The 16,337-nt window shown below is 47.7% G+C and overlaps 6 protein-coding genes across 6 annotated transcripts; 5 read left to right on the top strand and 1 right to left on the bottom strand.

Annotated features, from left to right (window-relative positions):
* Positions 1–685: 685 nt before the first annotated feature.
* Positions 686–2,573, top strand: N7516_008463 (uncharacterized protein; the record flags this gene model as incomplete). The annotated part of the gene is made up of 2 exons (XM_057221182.1): positions 686–1,782; positions 1,835–2,573. The coding sequence occupies 2 exons, from the start codon at positions 686–688 to the stop codon at positions 2,571–2,573; spliced, it is 1,836 nt and encodes a 611-aa protein (XP_057071454.1).
* Positions 2,574–2,981: 408 nt separating this feature from the next.
* Positions 2,982–4,666, top strand: N7516_008462 (glycosyl hydrolase family 79 C-terminal domain-containing protein; the record flags this gene model as incomplete). Its single annotated transcript, XM_057221181.1, has 6 exons — positions 2,982–3,112; positions 3,161–3,280; positions 3,328–3,575; positions 3,631–3,993; positions 4,043–4,168; positions 4,218–4,666. 6 exons carry the CDS (start codon positions 2,982–2,984, stop codon positions 4,664–4,666), a joined length of 1,437 nt encoding a protein of 478 aa, XP_057071453.1.
* Positions 4,667–5,395: 729 nt separating this feature from the next.
* On the top strand, positions 5,396–7,534 carry N7516_008461 (uncharacterized protein; the record flags this gene model as incomplete). The annotated part of the gene is made up of 10 exons (XM_057221180.1): positions 5,396–5,594; positions 5,653–5,789; positions 5,844–6,076; positions 6,127–6,220; positions 6,288–6,437; positions 6,496–6,673; positions 6,729–6,940; positions 6,995–7,209; positions 7,277–7,366; positions 7,429–7,534. The coding sequence occupies 10 exons, from the start codon at positions 5,396–5,398 to the stop codon at positions 7,532–7,534; spliced, it is 1,614 nt and encodes a 537-aa protein (XP_057071452.1).
* Positions 7,535–8,075: 541 nt separating this feature from the next.
* Positions 8,076–10,578, bottom strand: N7516_008460 (putative rhamnosidase B; the record flags this gene model as incomplete). Its single annotated transcript, XM_057221179.1, has 3 exons — positions 8,076–9,243; positions 9,291–10,009; positions 10,069–10,578. Coding segments are annotated over 3 exons (2,397 nt in total), but the record flags the coding sequence as incomplete, so codon positions are not given.
* A 794-nt stretch (positions 10,579–11,372) lies between these two features.
* On the top strand, positions 11,373–12,599 carry N7516_008459 (putative L-serine dehydratase; the record flags this gene model as incomplete). Its single annotated transcript, XM_057221178.1, has 3 exons — positions 11,373–11,461; positions 11,523–11,576; positions 11,636–12,599. 3 exons carry the CDS (start codon positions 11,373–11,375, stop codon positions 12,597–12,599), a joined length of 1,107 nt encoding a protein of 368 aa, XP_057071450.1.
* Positions 12,600–13,327: 728 nt separating this feature from the next.
* N7516_008458 (glycoside hydrolase family 92 protein) lies at positions 13,328–16,047 on the top strand (the record flags this gene model as incomplete). The annotated part of the gene is made up of 5 exons (XM_057221177.1): positions 13,328–13,397; positions 13,500–13,580; positions 13,638–14,281; positions 14,338–15,350; positions 15,420–16,047. The coding sequence occupies 5 exons, from the start codon at positions 13,328–13,330 to the stop codon at positions 16,045–16,047; spliced, it is 2,436 nt and encodes an 811-aa protein (XP_057071449.1).
* Between the last annotated feature and the right edge of the window lie 290 nt (positions 16,048–16,337).

Here is a 16,337-nt window from a genome sequence, read left to right as displayed (position 1 = left end):
TCTATAGTTCGTTCTATGAATTATATAGATTATATATTGATAATCAGGTTACTGGGCTTTCTTATTGTTTCTCTGGCTTTACACTAGATCGCAATACACATCCGTGTACGGAGTACTTAACCGGCTCAGCAAGATAATAGAGTGCTAAAACACATACGTGCAATATTCCAACAACCATGTTGTTATTTGGTAGCTATTGATCGGTCATTTTAACATTACTGATCAATTTCAAGAAAATGAAATGGCTTCATCCTCATGATACTGAAAATTACACTGTTAAATGCTACATATGTACAAATATATATGTTGAAATTAGGGAATCATCTCCAAACTCCCTAGGAAGGGAAACCAATCTATCTCGCTTACTAGGCTTCTGGCTGGCAAACGTACCCAGTTTAGATTTAGTCGGCCTTTGGTATCGATCCTAAGTAGAGTGAATTGATCTACAGACCCTCCGGCATGTTTCCTATCTTAGAAGACTATACGGCTAATAAGCCCTGCGGCATTTCTCCGCCAGGGCTACCCCCGCATGAATCCCCGTGGCATTGTAGCATTGTATATATACAATATTCGATCTACCTATGTATGTCTTATCCCACCGGAAAATGTAATCCTATAAGTTAGTCCGCTGTACTCATATTTTAGACGTCTGCAGAATAGTTAAATCAACTAGCTAGAGTTCAAAATGATAAACCCCACGGACTGGCAGAAACCCCTCACTATTTTCCTTTACTTTGTTCTTTCTCTTTCCTCTTTTGTCAATGGACAATCCGACTCAAAGATCAAGGATGTTGGAGCCCAGGCCTTTGCATTCGATCTCGGCGGTGTCGAATTGACCCAAGACCGCTTCCTGGACAACCAAGGCCGTACCCTGAAATATTTGAAAGAAATAGACGTTGACAGATTACTTTATGTCTTCCGGGAAACCCACGGACTATCTACACAACAGGCAACGCCTAATGGTGGCTGGGATGCTCCGGATTTCCCATTCCGTTCGCATGTCCAGGGACATTTCCTCACTGCCTGGGCTCAATGCTATGCTGTACTCCGCGACCAAACATGTTATGACCGAGCGATCTACTTTGCTGCTGAGCTTGCAAAATGCCAGGCCAACAACAAGGCTGTTGGTTTCACGGACGGATATGTATCTGGATTTCCAGAATCCGACTTCGCAAAACTCGAGAATGGCACTCTGACAAACGCGAATGTCCCGTATTACGCGGTACACAAGACTCTTGCAGGCCTTCTCGATATCTGGCGCTTGACAAATGACACTACCTCTCGAGATGTCTTACTGTCCTTGGCCAGCTGGGTCGACAAACGCACTGAATCGTTCAGTTACGAGGCAATGCAAAAATTATTACAAACCGAATTCGGCGGTATGAATGAGGTGTTGGCCGACCTCTACCACCAAACAGGTAACGAGAGATGGCTTACTGTTGCCCAACGCTTTGATCATGCCATTATATTCGACCCCCTCGCAGCCAACAAAGATGAGTTCGACGGTCTACACGCAAACACTCAAGTACCAAAGTGGATTGGGGCCGCTCGCCAATACAAAGCCACCGGAAAATCCCGCTACCTTGATATTGCCCGCAACGCCTGGGAAATCAATGTCAAATCACACACGTACGCGATTGGCGGTAACAGCCAAGCCGAACATTTCCATTCTCCAAATGCTATCGCCGCCTATCTTCGAAATGACACATGTGAAGCATGCAATTCCTATAACATGCTCAAGCTGACTCGCGAGCTGTGGCTTCTCGATTCTGATAATTCGGCGTATTTCGATTTCTACGAAACCGCATTACTCAACCACCTGCTAGGCCAACAGGACCCCCCATGACCACCACGGCCACATCACTTACTTCACCCCTCTCAACGCTGGAGGTCGCCGCGGTGTTGGTCCCGCCTGGGGTGGTGGTACTTGGAGTACGGACTACGACTCATTCTGGTGCTGTCAAGGAACGGCACTCGAGACAAATACCAAGTTGATGGACTCGATCTACTTTTACAATGACTCGACATTGTTTGTCAATTTGTTCATGTCTTCTGTCCTGAAATGGCCCGAGATGGGTATTACCCTGAAACAATCTACGACTTATCCCGTCGGCGATAAATCAAAACTGGAAGTTTCCGGAAGTGGTCGTTGGACAATGAATATCCGCATCCCTGCGTGGGCATCAAGCGCGGAGCTGACACTAAACGGAAAGGCTTTATCAAACGTTAAGGTTAATCCTGGGACATACGCTCAAATCTCGCGCACATGGGCCGATGGAGATATTGTTGAAATCCGCTTCCCCATGAGTCTTCGTACGGTGGCTGCAAATGACAATTTAAGTATGGTTGCAATTGCGTATGGGCCAACTATTTTGTGTGGTAATTACGGCGACCAGACACTGAGTGGTACGCCTACTCTCGCCCTTGACTCTATCAAGCGCTCCGGGGCTTCCAGTCTTGACTTTACTTCCACTGCCGACGACAAGGATGTTTCACTGAGTGCTTTCTATGATGCCCAGGGATACAATTATAACGTATACTGGACTACCACGGGAAGTCTGCAGGCTGCATAAGGGCCCAGAACAGATAATAAGGAAAGGAGGAGCTGTTGTTCAATGAATAATTTTATCGTCAATTGGTCGTATTTGTAGGGATAATAGTCATTCTAAAAGATAGGAGTAGATACTAGAGAGCATTTGGTGTATGAAAGAAGCAAATATAAACACCCGTTTACTTTACACGAACATGATATTGTGATAACTCGGATATGTTACTTTGTTTTCTGCGTGATCTATAGGAAGTGTGCTTTTGAGAAAAAATATTTGGAGAATCGTAAATCAATTATTAGCGGAATAATGTCCGGGTTGATCGGGTATTCTCCCCCCGAGAGTGGGGTGAGAAGGTATATAAAGTACAAATTTGGCAGTTAGTTGTCATAGTGGTCTAGTAAGAACAAGTATCAATCAAAGATATTCAAAGTAATGGCTTTTCTCCCCATCTCAGCCTCGCTTCTGGGCCTCGCAGGTTCGGCTTTGGGCTTGAGCTTCAATGTTCCAACATCCCCGCCTTCAAACTCGAGTCGGCAGCTCTCTGCAACTCCAGTTGGTGTATCGTGAGTCTCCATTTGATCTAGTAATACATAGACTTACTTATTGTGAAGACTGGAGTTCTTTGCGTTTCCTGAGTATATTCAAGACGTCGAATCAACGACGACATGTTTGCAGAACCTAAAGGATCTGACAGGAACATGGCCTCCGATGAGGATTGGAGGGACCACTCAGTATGTACGACCCTGTTATAGTTCAATATATGTTGTTAACAGTACAGGGACCGGGCGACATACGATAGCTCGTCGACCGAGGCTGTGACCTATACAGTGGCCAGCACAGGTGCTGCGCCTGAGACCCTGACTTATGGGCCATCCTTTATTTCTCTGGCTGCAGGCTATGCGGGGGAAGTCATCATTGGACTGAATCGCCGTTTGGACGATATTTCTAACACAATTTCGGCCGCGCTTCTCGTCCAAAGCAAAATGGAGAACCTGTACTCCATCGAACTGGGAAATGAGCCCAACTGTATGCCTTTAGTTACCCCTGATTGGCTGCGGAAATGCTAATATTAAGTGTTCAGTTTTTGTCGATAGCGATCCTATTGCCAATGGCGCATCCTGGACAGCCGCAGCAGACGAAGCATCACAAGTCAGCTGGCAAGATGCGGTGTGCGGAAATCTCTCTGCGACTGATATCATCTCCGCAGGTGTCTACTTTGGCACATCACCCATGAGCCTTGTTGGTCTTACTGCGAAAGAAGGTGATGCGGATAAATATGTGAAATATTATTGCTCTCACAACTATCCCCAGTCATCTGGCTCTTACAACCTGGCCACCCTTATGGGCCACAGCGATATTGCCACCCAAATTGAGCCTTATGCTGCGGAGATCTCTGCTGCTGCTGGCAAAGGCAAGCCGCATATTTTCGGCGAAACAAACTCCGGTACGTTATTATCCACTGTCACTTAATAGAACTGCTAACACATATCTAGCAACCCAAGGCGGTGGTGGTATCAGCCCGACTTTTGGTGCCGCTCTCTGGATTTTGGACTACGTGATGCAGAGTGTCCTGATGGGCACAAATGCCCTGTACTTCCACCAGGGTACCGTTGGAAACTGTAAGTCATAGCAACTCTTACCTACCCTGACCACAACCTAACTATCAAGGCCAATACTGCTGGTGGGGCCGCTACAATATAGGCTCCCCTTACTACGGTGCTTATTTCGCCACCATGGCGCTCGCCAATGCCGACCGGATCGCGCCTCTGGATAGCCAAGATACAGCATACGCAGCTTATGCCATCTACAAGGCTGGTGTTCCCGTTCGGGTCCTGCTCTATAATTCCGACTACTATATCTCTGCCAACGGAGAACGTTCGTCGCAGACATACACTCTTTCTGGGCTTTCCTCCCCCAGCATCTCTGCTAAACGGTTGACTGCTCCTTATGCCACGTCCCGGGTCGATCAGGGTGAGAACCCGACCGTTGCAGGCCAGACATTTGGCAATGGCACTTGCACTGTTCAGGGGACAGAGAGTGTGGAGACAGTCACTGTCTCTGGCGGGAAAGCAACTTTTACTGTTGCAGCTTCCGAGGCTCTTCTGGTTTACCTGTAATTTCTCGGCCTTCCCTAGAAAGGGGCCGGGGGAAATATTGCCCGAAATGCCCGAATGTTGGGGATGGATGGGATGTGGAGGTTGCATTTCCTCCTAAAGGCGCTACGCTACGCCACCGGGGATTCTCTGGTTAGGGCTAGTGGGAGTTTGCGGGGTAGAGGTCCTGGGTTGCATTCGATTCAATAGTAAATTTTGCTTTCGAACATTCAATATGTAATCTGCGAGTAGGCAAATAAGAATAAAGGGGTTGTAAAAAAACATATATTGTTCTAGAGTAAGTCCTCGGACAACAGGACGTCTATAGATGTATGCCTCAACTCCGAAATCATAACTAGTGAACTTCAAAACTTATTACATCCTGTCGGTCTCTCCATAAATAATTATCAGGCACTAGGTAATAGGCTTCGGTATAATTCAGAGCGAAGCAATTGCCGCCTGTTTGGGCGCTCACTAGACTGCCTTTTCATAAGCCAACCAACCACTCGTGTTGAAAACAACCCATGAGAACCACTAAAATAGCGAGTCGGCAAATGAACTACACGAGTCTAGCCTTGTAGAATCTGATTTGTGACTGAGCTCCTTGTAATAGAGTTAGTAAACTAATCCTTCTAAACTCGGCAATGAAATGGGGATATAAAGAATACCTTCCAGCTACCGACGACATTCGCTTGATAGAAACTTGGTGATTTTTCTTTTCTTGGGCACATACTGTGTCAACTTACATTTACGATGGACGTTCCCAAGGCGAACACTGAAAATATTGAGGATGCTTCTTCGCACCAGGGAGATGCCATGCCTACCAAAAGTATGGGCCCCATAATGCGGTCTCGTGAAGACGACCTTGGTGTCTGGCAGTGTGTGAGACGGTTCAAGATCGTGTCACTGATTGCCATGACTGCGGCGTTTAGCGCATCGCTAGATGGTTACCGTAAGATATACTGCTTTGAGGGACCTGTTAGCTTCGAATTATGTTGACCTGATGGTAGAAATCAATCTTAATGGCGGTATTGTCTCCAACAAAGGTTTCATTCGACAGATGGTTTCCAGTGCATCGATCATCCCGGGCAAATACATCTCCGCCTGGGGTGGTGTCCAATCCGCCGGTCAAACTATCGGTCAAATTGTATGTCCTTTGAACCTTCAGGGCTGACCTGGCGATTGTCTAACCACTATCCAGCTCCTCCAATATGCCACAGAAAAATTCGGTCGCAAAATCGCGTTCTATATAATCTGGCTCGATATTGTTATTAGTGTGCTCATTGAATCTTTTGCAACAAGGTGGGATCACTGGCTCGCAGCGAAACTCTTCTCTGGAATGGGTGTCGGTATGTTGCAATCCACCTTGCCTCTCTACTTGTCCGAAATCGCACCCACCCAGCTGCGAGGCTTTTATATCAATGCGTACAGTTTGTGAGTTAGGTACATGGGACTTCTATATTTTATTTGCTGATTCTCTCTAGCTGGTTCGTGGTTGGTCAGATCTTCGCCTCGGTGGCACTCCAGGAACTCAGCGCAAAGGACCCATATGAATTCCGAGTTCCTATCTATACACAGGTTCGTGGTGGCTCCCATTTAACTTTCATGGCCAATATAGTCACTGACAATTCCCATGTACCGTCAGTGGGCTATGGTTGGTATCATTGTCATCATCTTCGCCTTCATCCCAGAATCACCCTGGTGGCTCGTGAGCAAAGGAAAGCTTGACAAGGCAGCCAAAGTTCTAACTAGGTGCAATGGCAACGTTGAGGGATACAGCGTCGACGAGCAGATTGTGTGCCATTGTTCCCCTGTCGATCGTATTTAAGCAAAGTTCTAACGTGTCTTTTCAGGAAGTTATGACTGCCACTATTGCAGAGGAGCGTATCCTCGCAGAGCGTAACTGCGAAGAAGGACCCTGGGCTGTCTTTCAGGGCCGCAATCGCCTTCGCTTCTTCATTGCTGCTTGGCCCAAGATTGCCCAACAACTTGTCGGCTTGTCCGTGTTTAACACTTACGCTACATATTTTTGTGAGTATTAATCCTTTCATATGCGCCTTCTTTCACGCTGCTAATATCGGCCTAGTCCAGTATGCTGGTAGTAAAGATCCGTTCATGGTAACCGTCATTTTATCGTGTGTTCAGTTGATATCTATGTTGATGACTGCCGTCACTACGGACAAACTTGGTCGTCGTCCGTTGACAATCTACCCTTATGCAGTTACATCCGTGTCAGTTCTATGCCTCGGGATTATTGGCTGCTTCGATTATACCAAGCCATCAACAAGTTCACTTCTAGTAAGCCTTTCTTAAGAATCCAGCATATCTTTGGTAAATTACTAACTGTACTAGATCTTCTTCGCTTGTTTGGCCACTTTGTCCACCACCGGTGCGTCGGCTATTGGCTATGCGTATGCCGCTGAGATCCCCCAACAGCGTTTACGTGCGAAAACAGCCGGTTGGGCTCTTGCATCCTCAAACTTGGTCGCTATCATGTTCAATTTCTGCACGCCTTTGATGATCAATAACGCACCTGTCTCACACTGGGGTGTCAAGACTGGTTTCTTGTCAGTCTTCTGTTATATTGTTCAAGTCTAGGTTCGGGAAAATACTGACGGGTTATTCCTCTAACAGCTTCGCGGGCACAGGCACACTTGGGGTAATTATCGCTTGGTTCATTCTTCCAGAAGTGACACGCCGAACACCGGCTGAGATTGATGAGATGTATGTCGACCTTCTATCTGATATCCTTCTTATAGATTTGGCTAACCCGGTTTCTTTTCAAGGTTCGAGAAGAAGGTCAACCTTCGCAAGTTCAAGGGATATGTCACCGAAGTGCAGCTTCGCTCGAATGAACACCGTGAGGACCACGAGATGGTAGTCACAGCATAACACGGAATCAAGACTGGTAGTATCGATATAGCTTGCCGTATCCATTATCGATTTCTCTATACAAACTCGAGTATCCTAATATCGCAAGTTGGCATTGTAATCCAGACTACTCTAATATATATTCGCCTTCTTCGAACCCTTATACGGACCATGGAATCTAGTTTTTAAGGTCGATCGTCTATTACCTATCCTATTTCTACTTCATTTATTACGAAAAGCAATATTATGGGATTTGAACAAACCTATACGGGAGGAACGGAAGGTATACATGTAAATATAGGCTTCATTTCTATATGTTTTACAGTTTATTTTTTACAGCTTATGATTATATTCAAAATTCTTCTATGCTAGTTATTTAGTATATTACATTTGTAGTATATTATTCAACAGCCTTAGCACTAGCACCAAGCGAAATGTGTTTTTAAGATGTCTTTCTATGTGTTTTTATGGTCAGTCGCAACCTGTCGAACAGGACGAAAGGCACGTCCTGGGCTTGGGCCTTTCAAGGTACTGTAATATCTATGTGACTAGAAGTGCTTATTCAATCCTTAAAAGCAAAGCTGAGATGATCCACAACCCCGTGTTCTTCCTCCTTGCCGCCTGGCAGTCGACTGATAACCTCAACTGCCTTCTCAAGCCTGAACTCTACAATCTTCTCATTTCCAGAGACCTTCCATGAGATTGTGGCTAGATTATCCTCACCCAGTGCCACTTTCGCTTCCAACTCCCCAGTCAATCGAAGCCTAGGCTTGAAAGATATCTTCGACGAGCCAGCAGCCACTGGTTGAACACCCGCCAACTCAGTACAGTACTCATAAATTGGCACACTGCCCCAAGCATGACAATCAGACCTCTGTCTAACATCATCCTCTTCCCAAGTTGAAAGATTATTCGCCAGCATCCCCCGCCACGGAACCCACATCCTCTCCCAAAACGACTCATACAAGTCCTCACCAGCTAAAGAAAGTGCCCGGAAAGCATAGAACCGCATCATATACGAACACTTTGAGAAGCGCTCATTTGTAAACGATTCAGTCAAGATCCGCACAGAGTCTTCGGCCCTCGCCGCCCCACAGATAACAGCGAAGACCTGACAGTGCTGAGAATATGACAGCTCATCGGCAACATCAGCCGTCGAGTCGGTAAAGAATTTCCCATCATAGCAATGAGTCCGAATAGCCACTATCAGAGATTCCGCCCTCGCTTCGTACTCAGCAGCATGTCCCGACCGACCAACATCACGCACTAGACTAGCAACCTTCTGCAGAACCCACGCATACAACATACTGAAATACGTGTGTCGGTTGGATTCCCGTCCAGAGGTCGGAACTCCTTTGTCAGGATGGTCATCTGTAGCACCCCAGGTCGTCACCCAGTCAACGTATTGCCAGACGACTCTAGGCAGTCCGCTGACAAGACCCAGCTCGTCGACGTGGGCATCGAAGAAGTCGAGGATACCATCGATGCGCGGGAGAAAACTTCGCGCGAAGCGCGTATCGCCGAAATATAGGTGGTGGTCGCAGACCTGTAGGATCCAATATAGGGAGAACCCAGCTATGACTTGTGGTACGTGTGAGGGGAAGCGAGACTGTGTGAGGCCTTCCGGTGTGACCGAGGCGGCGAAGTTGGTGATTGCTTGGCGCATTAATCGGTCGTCGCCTGAGAGGAGGTAGTGGAATAGACCGACGGAGCGGCTGTCTCCAGAGTATCTGGATTGTTAGCCAGGGTGTGAATTTAGGGAATTTGTGACACTTACTGTAATTGTTCGTAGAAAGGGCAGTCGGAGTAGCCGTCGAACATGCAGTTTCGCATTGTTCGAATGGAGACGTCCCAGATCTCCTTGCTGTGGGCATCGCCGGGTTCCTTCCATCCGGCCTTGACGGCCATGGGGTAGTTGACCTGAGTAGCACCAAACGATACTAGCTCAATTGGTTCAGAGCCTACATTGATTTCGATTCTCAGGAGACGGAAGGTTCGAAACCAGAATGGCTCGTAAATAACGGTTTCGGTGTTGGGAAGATTAAGTATCACCTCATCGTATGGTCCGATAATGTGGCCGAAACTTGCGTTCAGCCGGTCGGCCTTTGAGCGGAAGAAAGGGTATGATCGAGGCTCAAGCTCATAGCCTTCTGAGTATGTCACTTTGAGTCTGATACGAGAAGTGCTTTTGGCTGCCTTGAAGGCCCATCGGAGGAATGCAGTCGAGTGGACATCCGCTTGCACTTCAAGTATATGAGTTGAGTTTGCTTGAAGTGCGAGAGAGTGATCATTTGCAAAGAAGGCTGTCCAATTGCTGGCATCGATCGCACTGTGGCATGCTCTGATAGTTTCCACAACCGCTGGTGTGGACTCGGGCATGGGGATCGAGCGTGGACGCAAATGCCAGAGCGGGATATCGCCATTGAGAGTCCTTAACCTGTAGGCAATTGGCTTTACAGCAGGCCCGGGGTTGGTAGGGATAATGCGCTCGCTGATCTATGAAGGAAATGTCAGTGCAGTTCGGGGGGAGAGCTTCGATCCGGAGCCGGTTTTACATGAAGGAACACATCGTCAGCCAATTCCATCGGAAACTGAATGCTTTCATCGACCCATGCCATCCAGTTATTGGAAGAAGCAACATCAATGACATCCCGGCCTGTCTCAATCTTCCCAGTGACTGTTAAGCCTGGAAGAGCCGTCCGCGCAAAGGGCATTGCGCCCCTCCAAGCTGTGAAGTACCGGACAACTACAAATTGAATCTTATTCTGCCCCTCTTTCAGGTAGGGGGCGATGTCCAGCGTATCATAGTACCAGATCAAAGGACTGCTGCGAGTCGGCCCGACAGCAACATGCTTCCCATTCACATAGAACTTGTAACGTGTGTCTGCTGAGAAATGAAGAACTGATTTTGTCGGCCGCGAGGACAAATTAACATGACGCGTGAAATGAACTATCTTGCCAGCTGTGTTTGCGTTTGAAGAGTCGGTCCAGTTTGGAACCCAAGTCCAGTTAGCCTCGAGCTCCTTGATTGTCTTTTCGGTGCCATACTTTGTCAGTATTTCACTCTATACGGTTGGAGATACACGTGAAATGAAATACCTTTTGTTCTTCTGTTAAATACATCTTTGCATGTTCTGGGTTTCCTCCAACGGGGGAATTATCGAGTTGTATATCTTCTGGTGGGGGAGGGACCAGCGGGGTTTCGGGGGATCTTACAACGAGGAGGAATGCCCGTCGGCGATTGAATTAATGCTGTGTATAAGCGATTGTGATGAGTAACAACTCCCATACTGGGGACATGTCTTATTAACCTTCTCTCTTGCTTCACTTTTCTCCGTGAATATGCATGAAGCGAATGGGATTAACTAAGATATGGGATCCAACCTGGGCATCGGATTCCTAGCTTGTATAAATCCCTCTCATAAAGGTCCTAGTTAAACTAGGCATGATGAGAATGACTAGATCATGGTTGGCTAACTTATAATAATAGGTGCGTTGAAAAGAATGGGGTATAATTCGTTCCTGGATGGAAACATAACACTGTCACCACATGATAATGGATACCTAGTATACTAAAAGTTTACCAAAAGGGCTACGATCTCAGCGGAATAGTTGATATAAATGGTTGACATGCTAGATGCCAGGTTATTAATTTATAAGCTCCCCCAGCTGTACTCCGTACATATATAAACAAAGACCCACTGTGTCAATTGAAGGGCGTCGATAAGACCAGGCTCAGGGGCCTTCCGCCCCCAAAATATAAATTGCTGGTTTATCCCACGAAGGTCACATATTTCTGGATTTTCGCGAGAACACTTTATTGGGAAGTCTTGCATGTTTGGCTTCAAATTGCTTGAAAATGGACCATGTCGCTTCAGAACAATTGAAGAAGCCCTGGATTGAGACACCTTTGATCGAGTCCGCAGCACTCTCAAAGGCTGCCGGATGGTAAGATTTGGCCTTTTATTTTCATCATCCCAACGTCCCGGGCACTGAAGAATAAATATAGTAGAATTTTCCTCAAGCTGGAGTCCCTTCAACCTTCTGGCTCGTTTAAATCACGGTGAGTCCGGCATTGCAGCGCGTCAAACAAGGTCTAATGCAGAATCGGAAATGGTTCAGGGGCATTGGAAACTTGATCCTCACATCTCTTTCCGATCCATCAAACAATGGCAAAGCCCTACATTTTTTCAGCTCCTCGGCAGGCAATGCAGGACTGGCAGCAGTTATAGCCGCTCGGGATCTCGGTTGTTCTTGTACTGTTGTTGTTCCCCTTAGCGCGAAGCCTATGATGATCAAAAAGATACGCGCTGCAGGGGCTTCCAATGTTATCCGCCATGGCGCCAGTTGGTTCGAAGCTGACGCGTATATGCGGGAAACTTTCATCGAAAATCGGAACCAGGACAGCAAATCAGATCCCTTGACTAGGAACATTTATGTGCCACCATTCGATCATCACGATATCTGGCAAGGTGCGGGGACTCTGGTTGATGAAATGGTCAAACAGTTACCTCCAAGGGACAACGTGGACGGCAAACCTGATACCTATCGTCCCTTCCCGGCAGATGCAATCGTTTGCAGCGTTGGTGGTGGTGGGCTTTTTAACGGAATTATCGAAGGCCTTGAGAGGCATTTGCCAACCTATCAACCGACAACACTTCAGAAGAAAGTTCGAATCCTTGCTGTTGAAACAGCTGGGGCGGACTCGCTAGCGCATTCGCTAGGCATGGGTTCTTTGCAACCCATAGCTGCAGTTACATCGCAGGCAATCACCCTAGGGGCACTCTGCGTGGCACAGCAGACGCTGAAAAACGTGCAATCCCCTCCGGCCGGTGTCGAAGTCACTAGTATTGTGGGTACTGATGCCGATGCTGCGATGGGAGTTGTGCGTTTATGCGATGAGCTGCGGTTGGAGGTCGAGCTGGCCTGTGGAATAAGTGTTCAAGTTGGGTTAGATAGGATAAGAGAAGTCATGACGGACCTCACACCGGATAGTCGAGTTGTAATCGTTGTTTGTGGGGGAAACGATGTTTCTTCTGAAATGATTACAGATTACCGCCAGAGGCTTGAAAATGGTTGGCAATGAAAGACTTGGATTGATGTTTGTGAAAACATTATATTGATATTACATATTTATAATTCAACATAGAAGGCATTGCGAACACAATTAGTGGAAATGATGATAATAATATGGTGACTGATATTCAATCTGAGCTGACCCGACTGCGGGCGATTATAGGGCTCACGGACACATAACTCTCTCATTGGTTTATATTGCTTGGCAGTAACTTAGACCCAGTTATATAGTTAGTTAGTAGTAATATTGAACCTAGATGATGCCTTATGATGCCTTTGAAAAGATATATAAAGAGACAACTAGAAAGACCCTAAGAAGTCTGGTAAGATGTCAGTGTATGTTAACTAGTTACTTCAAGAAGGCGGTGATAGAATAGGCTGTAAGGCACTAGCCAATGAGAGAGTTATGCGATATGGTCACTATGAACGCCCGTACACAACCTTGTTACACAGGGCGTTCTTCCTCCAGGGCTTTCTCCAACAGCTTATCTTTACACAATATGTAGATTTTAGGAAGAAATATCCTATAAGTATTCTCACAATAGACAAGATCTCTACTAGGAATTCCACGAAGCCTATTGCCACAAGGCATTGTAGATTGATCCAACTTCCAAGGTTATCTTGGATGATTTCTCAATCCTAACAGTCAGGGTACACGAGTCTCACCAATCAACCTCCAGTACACCGTCGCACTACCCTCAACAACATCAAACTTATCCCCGGATCCAATACGGGAATATGCAGAACGGAATGCAACAGACAGGGATCACCAGGGGCACGCATACCAGGCAGGTGCGGGATGGAGGGGGTATCTAAATACCAGACCTTCCCGACGCGCTCGATTATGTTCATCCAACCTAAATAATGCCGCCATATTTGTTATTGTGGCTAGTTTTAAGTCGTGCCCTAGTTACTGCTGCAGATATCTCTCCAGTGGAAGATTACGATGTCCTACAATACATCAATCCGTTGATCGGCAGTGCCAACGGAGGTAAGTTCAAACAACCAAATAAGTCCAATTACATACCAACAATCAAATTCTCTCCAGGCAATGTGTTTCCAGGCGCCTCATTGCCATATGGCATGGCGAAAGCCGTCGCCGACACAGACTCAGAATCCAACCAAGGAGGCTTCGCACACGAGGACGGCAGTGTCACCGGATTCTCCAGCATGCACGATTCAGGCACTGGGGGCAATCCTTCGCTAGGCAATTTCCCTCTCTTTCCCTATGCGAAATGCGCCGGCGATGATGTCAATGGCTGTATCTATCCGAAGAACCAACGAAAGACCAAGTATAAGCCCGACTCGGTCCAGGCACACCCAGGATACTTTGCTATAGAGCTGGCATCGGGCGTTCGGGTTGATATGACAACTGCGTACCACACTTCTCTGTTTCGCTTCCAGTTTCCACAGGATACAAGCGCCAGTCCGCTGATTTTACTGGATCTCACTGATCTGTCGAACTCCCGTCAGGACAATGCGACTATCTCGGTGGACAACACGACGGGTCGAATGACCGGTGATGCGCGGTTCGCTCCTAGCTTTGGGTCGGGAACATACGTCTTGCATTTTTGTGCGGACTTCAAAAGCCCTGCCGCCCAGCGAGACAGCGGTATCTTTGTTAATTCCCGCGCTAGTTCTGGTGTTCATGATTTGAAAATATCACGCAGTATCAATGGATACCCGCTTCCGGTGAGTCGGCGGGCCTTCTTCTTTTCATACAGAGAGCGCTGACCGTGATTCCGTAGGGTGGTGGGTTTGTCCGCTTCAAGTCTGCTCCGGACAATACAGTCCTCGCTCGAGTTGGCGTTAGCTTCATTAGCACAGAGCAAGCTTGCGCTCATGCCGAGTCTGAAATTCCACACTTCGACTTCAACGCAACTCGCCAGACAGCAGTCGAACAATGGACCGAAAAGATGCGTCCGATCCGTGTCTCACGAACAAATATGGATGCATCCGTCCTGTCCAATTTCTACAGTGGAATCTACAGGACTATGATCAACCCGCAGAACTACACAGGCGAGAACCCACTCTGGCAGAGCAGCGAGCCTTACTTTGATTCGTTCTATTGTCTTTGGGATTCTTTCCGTTCTCAAATTCCGTTCCTCACTATCTTTGATCCTTCCTCGGTAATGCAGATGGTGCGCTCCCTCATCGATACCCAGCGTCATCTAGGCTGGCTGCCGGACTGCCGAATGTCACTGTGCAAAGGCCACACACAAGGAGGTTCCAACGCCGACAACGTCCTGGCAGATGTTTACCTGAAAGGCCTCAGAGATGGCATTGATTGGGATGCCGGGTATGCAGCCGTGCAGAAGGATGCCGAGGAGGAGCCATACGATTGGTCTAGCGAAGGCCGCGGTGGCTTACGCAGCTGGAAGGATCTACACTATATACCCGTGGAAGACTTTGACTACGAGGGGTTCGGCACAATGACACGCAGCATTTCACGCACACTCGAGTATTCGTACAACGACTTCGCTATCTCGCAAATGGCTCGGGGCCTAAACAAGACGGCCGATGCAAAGCGGTACGAGACAAGATCGCGATACTGGCAAAATCTGTTCAAGAATGACCAGGCCTCTCTCTGGCAAGGAAAAGACACTGGCTTTAACGGTTTCTTTCAGCCAAAGTATCTGAATGGAACATGGGGCGTCCAAGATCCCCTCGCATGTTCGAACATCGACCAGAGTGCACACGCCTGCTCACTACAAAACACTGCAGGCGAAACCTTTGAATCCAGCATCTGGGAGTATCAATTGTAAGTCCTCGGCTCTTTTTTTTGTCAACCCAACCCCAGCCCCTCAGCCCCTTCTAACCATCCCCGTAGCTTCGTCCCCCACGATATGCAAACCCTAGTATCCCTCCTAGGCGGCCCCGCCAACTTCGTCACCCGCCTCGATTACCTCCATGACCAAAACATAACCTACATCGGCAACGAGCCCGCCTTCCTAACAGTCTTCCAATACCACTACGCCGGGCGTCCAGCAAAGTCCACATCCCGCGTGCGCACCTATATCCCCGACTACTTCTCGCCCACGCCAGCCGGACTACCAGGCAACGACGATTCGGGGGCAATGGGCTCATTCGTGGCGATGGCGATGATGGGATTATTCCCCAACCCAGGACAGAGCGTGTACCTACTCACAGCGCCATTCTTCGAGTCCGTTAGTATTGTTTCCCCGCTAACGGGGAAAACGGCAACGCTGAAAACCGTTAACTGGGCTCAGTATAACACGGCTAATGCTACAGGCGGTACTGCTGGTGGGAATGGGTTTATTCAGTCTGTTACCCTGGATGGGAAGCCTTATACTAAGAATTGGATCGGTCATGATTTCTTCACCGAGGGACGGGAGTTGGTTCTTGTTCTTGGGAAGGAGGAGAGTGAGTGGGGGACTAAACGGGAGGATTTGCCGCCTTCTTTGGCGCCGGAAGCTGGGGTCCGTGGCGATGATTAGGCTGTGAGGGACCCCAGATGGGCCAGTGTTGGCGAGGGTGGACAGTTTGGTGATTTTGATGGTCTTGGATCGAAGCGTATCATGTGGATACAGGGAGTTTGATACGTTGATTTGGGGCTGTGATGCCTTGTAACCCTGGAGGTACCTGCTTCCTCAGCCTCTGCATTTGGTAAGTAGTTTATCCCTATAGTATCATTTGTTTGTTGAACACATAATTCTTGCTTCCAACTCAGAATTTCAAGTAGGTTTTGAGTATATCTGATGCACAGGCATCAAGGCATCCAGGCAAC

This window comes from Penicillium verrucosum (assembly GCF_028828655.1).
Source record: "Penicillium verrucosum strain IBT 35672 chromosome Unknown utg000003l_segment0_segment0, whole genome shotgun sequence".
Classification (NCBI taxonomy): domain Eukaryota; kingdom Fungi; phylum Ascomycota; class Eurotiomycetes; order Eurotiales; family Aspergillaceae; genus Penicillium; species Penicillium verrucosum.
This window is presented reverse-complemented; position numbering and strand designations above follow the sequence as displayed.